At 41.9% G+C, this 9318-nt stretch overlaps 1 protein-coding gene across 4 annotated transcripts in view; it reads left to right on the top strand.

The window, feature by feature from the left end:
* The window catches only part of WDR7 (WD repeat domain 7), a 357113-nt gene that overhangs the window by 241596 nt on the left and 106199 nt on the right, over window positions 1-9318 (top strand). For all 4 annotated transcript variants that reach the window (XM_077777568.1, XM_077777567.1, XM_077777570.1 and 1 more), the window contains one exon: window positions 8286-8472. In XM_077777568.1, coding sequence (XP_077633694.1) covers window positions 8286-8472 — 187 coding nt within the window. The remainder of the gene's footprint in view (window positions 1-8285; window positions 8473-9318) is intronic.

Here is a 9318-nt window from a genome sequence, read left to right as displayed (position 1 = left end):
GTGTGTGTGTGTGTGTGTGTGTGTGTGTGTGTGTGTGTGTGTGTGTGTTTGAGACAGCTTGTATGTTAATCTTTGAAAGAGCTGGTCAACATTACCAGCCAGACACTACAAAAATGTTTTGAATTGGTAGTTTGTATTGGTCAGTTCATGATGCAGCAGTATTCATCTTGCCAAAGCAACAAGTTAGCCATAGTCTAATACCGTCAGCTTTTTAACCACAGGTTTTGTAGGCTTGATTTTGCTCTGTCTCGATTCTCTTCTCATTTTTAGTGTTTTGCTGTTACAGCAAAGCATAAATATTTTCTTTCAGCTTTGGTCTTATGTAGCACTTTTGAAAAACAGTAAGACTAAAGTTGGAACACTTAAAAAATACTTGAGATAAAAACCTTGAGATGAAAGAGCACTAAAATATGAGCTGTTGTTATTACTCTTGACTGCACGACCACAGAATTCAAACCTTGAGAGGGTCTAAGTTAATTGTGATTTATCTAATGCTGTATTTTTGCACTTTCTGCTTTTTAGAGGGTTTCATTTTGATTTGTTTTCTACTGTCTGCATTTTTGGTAGTTCATTTGTACTTCTGATGGACTGTGGTGACAGTATGCTACTCGCTGAACCCCCACTATGAAGCTGTCACAGTATCTATACTATTTGCCTATTTTTTGGTGAGAAAAACCAGTAATTTGAAAAATGGACCTTGAATATGGTGCCAGAATTACTTGACCATATGGTCCCAGAATAATGCTAAATTCCATCCTGTAACCTAGTGAATTAAGAGCCTCTTGGTATTCTCGGTTAAGAGCCAGGGCCCTGTAATAGACATCTTAGTTGGGACTTACAGTGGCGAAGGTGCCCTGTGTTCCCAAACTTCAGATATCAGGGCCAGTAAAATTTACAAAAATAAAATTTGAGAGTATGTAACAGTGTTTTACATTTTGTATTTGGTCACTACGGCCATTAAAAACTAGCACCATCTTCATCATTTTTAAAAAATCTTTTATTCGCCCCAAAAAACAATACTAAGAACATAACCTTAGAATAAGCACTCCTTTCGGGGTGCCTGGGTGGCTCAGTCGGTTAAGCATCTGACTTCAGCTCAAGTCATGATCTCATAGTCCATGAGTTCGAGCCCTGCTTCAGGCTCTGTGCTGACAGCTCCGAGCCTGGAATTGGCTTCATATTCTGTGTGTGTGTGTGTCTCTCTCTCTGCTCCTCCCCCTACTCACACTCTGTCTCTCTCTCAAAATAAAATAAATACACAAAATTTTTTTTAAAAAATAAGTGCTCCTTTAAACTGAATAAATTGAGCTTTATGAAAAAGACTACATTGTTTATATTTTTGCCATTTCACCATAAAGCCTTGGAAACTTTATCACAGACCAACGTAGCAGACTCTTGGAAGTTTCTGATTTGTGCATAATTTTGTTGACTATTCTGGGCACATAAGGGGTAAAGGAATTCTCAGTATCTGCCAAAACAACAATTATTAAGTGATAGCTGAATATAAGGCATGGTGTTAAGCCTTATGCCAAACAAAAGTATTTTCAAAAAAATTCATATAGTGCAGGGAACTCATTTAGCAGATATAAAATGGCAATAAAATAAAAATGAATAAAATTCAGACAATGAAATAAATGCCAAAAGATGTTATTACATGTATGGATAGTAATTACTATATATCTTTTAACGTTTATTTGTCTTAGAGAGAGAGAGGGAAAGAGAGCGAGCGTGGGGAGGGGCAGAGAGAGGGAGAAAGAGGGCCCATAGCAGGCTCCACGCTGTGAGCACAGAGCCCAAAGCTACGCTTGAACTCATGAATCATGAGATCATGACCTGAGCCAAAACCGCGAGTTAGCCACTTAAGCAACAGAGCTATGTAGATGTCCCCTAATTGCTATACTGAAAAGGATTTCATTCTAAGGGAAGCCAGGAATTCCAGGGTAGGGGAAATCACTAGCCACCTCCTCCGCGTGATTCTCCCTTCCCACGAGAACAGGACTGCAGTATCGTCGAAAGTGGCAAAATTGCCGCTAACGAATTGCATTTCCTGTGATCCCTTGAAACTAGGAGAATTAGTGTGTGGTAGAATTCTTTTTTTTTTTTTTAATTTTTTTAATGTTTTATTTTATTATTTCTGAGGGAGAGAGAGAAAGGCAGTGTGAGCAGGGGAAGGTCAGAGAGAGAGGGAGATGCAGAATCTGAAACAGCCTCCAGGCTTTGAGCTAGCTGTCAGCACAGAACCTGATGCGGGGCTCGAACCCACGAACCACAAGATCATGACCTGAGCCGAAGCTGGATGCTTAACCAACTGAGCCACCCAGGCGCCCCGGTAGAATTCTGACCAGTGAAATGTAATCAGACTTTAAAAAGAGGCTCAACTTAACTGGCACAAATCCCTTTACTCTTTCAGTGTTCTGCCACTCCCTGCCTGGAAGGTGGATGCTGTGCTTGACCATTTCATGACCATGATGCTACTAAGTTAGAGCCAAGACAACTGCAGGCATCGTGGTATGGCTATATTAGCTGTTGAACCAGTGACGGCAAACTTCCGATGGTGGGAGAAGCAGCAGCTGAAATTATGCCATAATTCAGAAGGAGAGGAGATTGATTAGAAAGGATATAGTTTTGAATCCATAGTTGGGTAGAGCATCATGAATAAAACACCGTCACAAAGATGCAAGTTGTGTTCAGACCTGCATACCGGCCCCATTACACACGGCCTGGGCCGCAGAGGCCCGGACTCCTCACCCAGGCCTGCTACTAACCCCTTGCCTTCTGCAATTCTGAAGCCTATCAATTCAGATGCCTATCTCATCTGAAGCATAGGAGTCGATGCTATTTTTCTAAAGTCCTTTTGATTTGAAAATTCGGTGATTCTAATTAATCCATCTGGCTGGGAATGAGTAGATCAGAATTAACAGGCAATAGGTCTTGTTCCTTTCTAATCACAGCACAACCCAAGTATTGATCTTTCTAAAATGAAAATCTAATCAAACCTCTCCTTTGCTTAAAACTTTACAGTGGTTCCCCATTGTCACCAGAATAAACCGACTCCCAGCATGGCGTAGGAGGCTCGTCGTGATTGAGCTCTAAGAACCTGTCCTGCCTTGTGTCTCACTGTTTATCCACCTCGTCCTCTCTTCTCCCTTGCCCATCACTTCAGCCTCTCCCTTTCCCCCCAACACAGTTTCCAACCACGTTAAACCCTGTGTAATCTCTTCATCTGGTTATGTTCTCTCTCATTTCCCGGTCTTCAGACATGTTCTCTCTTTCCATCATCCTCTCCTTTGAGTGGCTAACTATCGCTTATTCTTTAGGTTTGGGTATGGAAGTCCCCTTTCCCTGGAAGCCTTCACATACTTCTAAAATGGGGTTAAGTGCCCCTATTAAAGTTCTGTCTTTTTTTTTTTAATTTTCTTTTTTTATGTATATTTTTAAGACTGAGAAAAAGACAGCTCAAGCGGGGGGAGGGGCAAAGAGGATCTGAAGTGGACTCCATGCTGACAGCAGAGAACCCGATGTGGGGCTCAAACTCACGCACCATGAGATCATGACCTGAGCCGAAGTCAGACACTTAACCGACCCTAAATTCTGTTTGATACCTTATCCTTATGAATCTTCTTACACTGCTTAGAATATATTCAAATTACCTGTTTGCTCACCTGTCTCCTGAACTGGAATGAATTTCCTTGAGGGAAAGAATTTAGTCTTATTTCCTTTTGTTTTCCCAGCACTTAGTATTTTATAGTGACGCTATAAATAGTTATCACATGAATCTTTGGATGGAAAGGTTGGGACCAAATTGTGAAAAGCCTTGAATGAATGTCAGTCTGGTTCATTGAACTTTTTTAATACTGCCACTAGAGTGCCTTTTATGAGGGACTCGATCATGATTGCAGATAATAGCATCATTCTCCACCTTCTTACTCAGTGAGGCACTATGGAACTGTGAGAAATTTACATAAAATACATACGTATTTTTGTACAAAATTAGATTTCATCTCATACAGATTAAAATACATCTATTATTGGGTACCAAAGGTTTAAGGAAATTTCCGAGAGATAAAGTTAAAATTCATAATATTGCCATGAGACTTTCTCTATCAAAAAGGAAGATACTATCAGTATCTTAATTTTAGCTTTTTTTATCACCTTGGTCCATGTTGTAGAGCAGTTCTCTCATGGAATCGCAGGTCAGATAAACCCTCAATTACAGAATACAATATGAGTTGAAAAAGAGTAAATTTACCTATCCCTTTTTATTATCATAACAACCATTTTTTTTTTAAAGTGAACCTGTTTATTTTATTTTATTTTATTTTATTTTATTTTATTTATAAGAGAGAGAGACAGCATGAGCAGGGGAGGGTCAGAGAGAGAGGGAGTCACAGACTCTGAAACAGGCTCCAGGCTCTGAGCTGGCAGTCAGCACAGAGCCCGACGCGGAGCTCGAACCCACGAACCGTGAGATCGTGACCTGAGCGAAAGTCGGACGCTTAACCGACTAAGCCACCCGGGCGCCCCCATAACAACCATTTTTTAAAGGCTTGCTCCTTAATATCATCAGAAAGAATGTATGATTAGGCAATTGGAAGTCTTGGGCATCCGAGATTATGCCTTCACAACATCAGTGTCATTATTCACAGTAGCGTTAAAGTCATAAACGTCTTATTAATCAACAAGGCTAGAAATCAAAAGGTTTAACTTGAAAACCCTCTTCATCTTCTCTTCTTTACAGGTTTTGCTTGGAACAAGTTGTCGAGACAGATGTGGAATTTTAACTTTTTCTGCCTTTATAATTCCTAAACAGACCAAAATGATCTACTCTAGTCAGTAGATTTAATTTTTTTTATGTTTATTTTTGAGAGGGAGAGATACAGAGCGTGAGGCAGGGAGGGGCAGAGAGAGAGGGAGACACAGAATCTGCAGCAGGCCCAGGCTCCGAGCTGTCAGCCCAGAGCCCTATGCGGGGCTGGAACTCACAAACTGCGAGATCATGACCAGAGCCAAAGTTGGACGCCCCTTGAGTTAGTAGATTTTAAATGTTTGTGTTAAATAGGCCATTTTTGTCTCCGCTCCTCTTGGCGCACACACGGCCTGCCAGAACTGTGGGCATCTTTGCTCTGTGTTACCCAGAGATGGTGATTTGAACTACAGCAGGAAGATTGCTATAGGAGGATTTCACTTATAAGTTCACTGTGAAATAGAAAGTGGTTTATGGGAACGGGTGACGGAGCTGCAGGAGACCCGTGTTTCCTGCTGAACCAGGCAACCCCACAGTGAGGGTAGATCACACTTTGCGGTGGGGGGCGGGGGGTGGGAAGCAGGTACTCTGGGCGACCATTTCAAGGCCAGGGGTCTTTGGAAGTGTGCTTACCGATTCTCCCTCTTCTGTCATTTCGTTGGAAGGTAAGCAATCACATCCTCTATGCTGTCCTTCCTACTTTGTCAGAAAAACAATGGAAAATATCAAGAAATAGGCCACTTAATGCTTTGCTTTGCTCTCAGGATAAAATTGTCAGAGTGGTGAGGAAGCAGTCTCCAGAGTCCCCACGCAGAGGCCGCGAGAAATCGGCGAGGTCCCTGCTATGGGCAGACCCTCCTGCCTGTGATGAACACCGAGACAGTGGAGGGCAGTTAAGGAAGATGATGACTGAAATGCTATAAAACATTGTACTTAAGAAACCTTACTTCCCCTTCACAACATTGCTCACCAAGGGTACACGTTCAGGGGCCCCGCCCCTTGCAGGGGAAACCTTGGCTGCAAGTGCTTCAGGATGTCTGCAGAGCACAGAGAGGCTCTCACAGCTCCTCTGCAGCTCTCACATCCTCCTGGAAGTAGAGAATAACAGAAAAGCAGTGGATTTCTTAACATTTTGAAATAACTTTGACAGACTGGGGCAGGGAGCTGCATTAGAAATGTACATGCAGTAAAGACAGATGTATTTCCATTTTAGGTCCATAATGTGTGCAAAGCACTGTGCTCGGTTGTTTGGGAGACAAAGTTCCATGAAACATGGTTCCTACCCTCAAGGAGCAGAAACTTGATGCAGAAAAGGGAAATGCATGGACATAGCTTATCTTTTTAAAAATATCTTGTGGTAAGGGAGGCATAAGTGCTGTCAGAAAATAGAGACCAGTGGGTCACTTTTTTTAAGGAGTTTGTATTTTAATGATCCACGAATCTTGCAGTTTTACCTACGACATCTACATGAGAGTAAAAATTTCAAATACATGTATCATTGAAGTCGTGCATTTCAGGATGTTTCCTCCAGGAAGCTCTCCACATATAAGTACCTTTTCAGTTTATGGCAGGAGTTGTTAACCCAAGGCGCATGGCCTGCTTGAAATTCTTCTGCAGAATTTGGTGGATACGTATATATATTTTATGTAGTTTTCTGGGGAAAAGACTGATGGTTTTCAACAGATTCGGAAAAGGTTCTGTGACAGAAGAGATTTTGAACCAGCAGTAAACAAAGTGCATTCTCAGACTCTTATCTGGACTTTACAGCTTCCTTCACTTCCTCATCTCCATTGCAGTCCAGTCTCCTTGGACAGTTGGCTGGAACAGGGGCTCCTGGGTGGCTCAGTCGGTTGAGCATCTGACTCTTGGTTTCGGCTCAGGTCATGATCTCACAGTTGATGGGTTCGAGCCCTGCATCAGGCTCTGCGCTGACAGTGTGGAGCTTGCTTGGGATTCTCTGTCTCCCTGTCTCTCTGCCCCTCCCCTACTCATGCGCATACCCGTGCGTGTGCTCTCTCTCTCAAAAAAAATAATAAAGAGGCAGTAAAGTATGTGAAGCTCATCAGCTTGGATGCATGCTACAAAGAGAACGGCCGTCTCATCAGGCTGCTTTAAAACACCAGATTCAACTTCAAAACACTACTTTAGGGGCGCCTGGGTGGTTCATTCGGTTGAGTGTCTCATTCTTGGTTTTGGCTCAGGTCATGATCTCATGGTTTGTGAGATCGAGCCCCACATCGAGCTCTGTGCTGACAGCATGGAGCCAGCTTTCAATTCTCTCTCATCCTCCTTTCTGCCCCTCCCCCACTCACTCTGTCTCTACCTTTGTATCTCTTTCAAAATAAATTTAAAAACAAACGATTGGCTAGAATATAAACACGAGTAAATGTTTTTATTTGCTGAATGCATTAAAGTTTATATGCCATGTTCTTAATTTTGAGAACAGACCAGCTCAACATACTATTCGTGATGAGCCCTGACCACCATTTGTGGAGTATCCCTGGGTGCTGGGCACCCGACAAGATACCTTACACGCATTCATTCACTTAACACCCAGGCTCTTCGTGAGGGATGGCTATTCTAATCCCCATTTTACAGACAAGGAAGCTCATGAGTACCTCCCTCAGCCCACCCCCACCCAGTAGGTTATGAAACTGTCTTAAATCTGAAGCACATGAGCCCCTTAACCAGTTGGCTCTGCTGTTCTGTGACTTGTATTCGTTCCCCTCAAGAAACAGACAACCTCTTCTAAATTGCAGTTTGCTCTTTTCAACCCTAGTTTTCTTTTTCAAATGTCAAAATGCCTTTTGACACAGATGAGCTTTTGTAGCTTAATGGCCCTTGGGCGTATGTCCACAAATCGTTAGCGTTATCTTCAACATAAAGAAATAGATGTTAATTACAATCTGGATCATTTCATCAGATTTCGAAGTAATATTGAACTGTCTTTTAATTTTAATTCACAAACTCATGTGAAGATTTTACCGCATACCTGACCTCAGTGTACTGGACCATGTACAGTAGAATATGGAGAAACATAGGTGCTTGTGGGGGAGACTTTTTAAAACTACCCCTCTCCCTTCTCCATCCCTCATCCCTGCAGGCAACATCATCTGCGATAAGAAGTGCAACTGACGGAAGCAGTTGACATAGGAACTATTAGCTGCAGAAGAGAGATGAACACCATATAACATCATTTGAAACCATATTCCATTTGTGCAGTGCCGAGTCAGGAAAAACCTTGTCAAGAAGTTAGGATGACTAATAATGTTTTGAAATTATATGTGCTTATTTATACATATATTTTTACATATATTATGCAACTAAAACCCTTTAGAACATGGTATAAAATATTGCAGCCTAGCTTACCTGTTTAAAGTATGTGGCTTTGCGATCTCTTAAAAATCTTGATGTTCAAAACCCCTTTTTAGTTAAAAAATAAAGAAATCCAACATGGTTTATAGTTTGAAAATATGCTTCAAAGAAAACATCACAGAAGTAAAAATTCTTTATTGCTCTCCCTTTTATTTTGTCATTTTAGGTAAGGCGCTGACATTTCTGCTGCTGCAGCCCCCGGGCCCCAAACTGCCTCCACACAGCACGATCCGAAGAACGGCCATTGATCTGATTGGACGCGGTTTCACAGTCTGGGAGCCTTACATGGACGTGTCTGCAGTCCTCATGGGGCTTCTCGAACTTTGTGCTGATGCTGAGAAGCAGCTCGCCAAGTACGTGCTTGATTCCAGTTAATATGTGGGGGTTTTGTTGTGTTTTGTTTGTTTATTTCTGTTGGAGGTCATTGATTGACCTTGATAGGGTGTGCATTTTTGATAGACAAAAAAAAATAGACATCTCTATATATGAAAATTTGGATATAGACCATGAAAGTATATTTCTATAATTTGGGCACAGTTGGGATTTAGCTTTGAGCCAGTGAATGATCTGTGACATAGTTTTTCAATTATGTTTATGGGCCTTTTATATATAATACTATATATTATTATCTACTAGTGTAAACACGTCACTTACAAGAGAAGTTATACATATGCTCGCTCTGAAATGTTTCACTGATAGAATATGTGGCCATAGTTTGGGGAGCTAACCTTCACACTCATTTTGATTTTTTTAAAATAAAATTTATTATGGACACCTGGGTGGCTCAGTCGGTCACACATCTGACTTCAGCTCAGGTCATGATCTCACAGTTCATGGGTTTGGGCCCTGCATCAGGTTCTGTGCTGACAGCTCAGACCCTGGAGTCGGCTTCAGATTCTGTGTCCCTTTTTCTCTGCTCCCTCGCTCATGTTCTCTCTCTTCTCTCTCTCAAAAATAAATAAATTTTATTAAAAAAATTTTTTAAATGTTTGTTTATTTTTGAGAGAGAGAGAGAGAGAGCGCACGTGTGAGCCGGGGGATGGGGAAGGCAGAGAGAGGGAGAAAGAGAGGAGAAAATCCCAAGCAGGCTCACGCTGTCAACGCAGAGCCCGACATGGTGCTCGATCTCATGAACCATGAGATCATGCCCTGAGCCAAAATCAAGCGTCAGACACTTAACTGACTGAACCACCCAGGCA

The sequence above is a fragment of the Crocuta crocuta genome, unplaced genomic scaffold (genome assembly GCF_008692635.1).
Source record: "Crocuta crocuta isolate KB4526 unplaced genomic scaffold, BGI_CrCroc_1.0 scaffold36, whole genome shotgun sequence".
In the NCBI taxonomy this organism is placed as follows: Eukaryota; Metazoa; Chordata; class Mammalia; order Carnivora; family Hyaenidae; genus Crocuta; species Crocuta crocuta.
The sequence above is the reverse complement of the archived record's forward strand: the minus strand, read 5'-3'. Positions and strand labels throughout refer to the sequence as shown.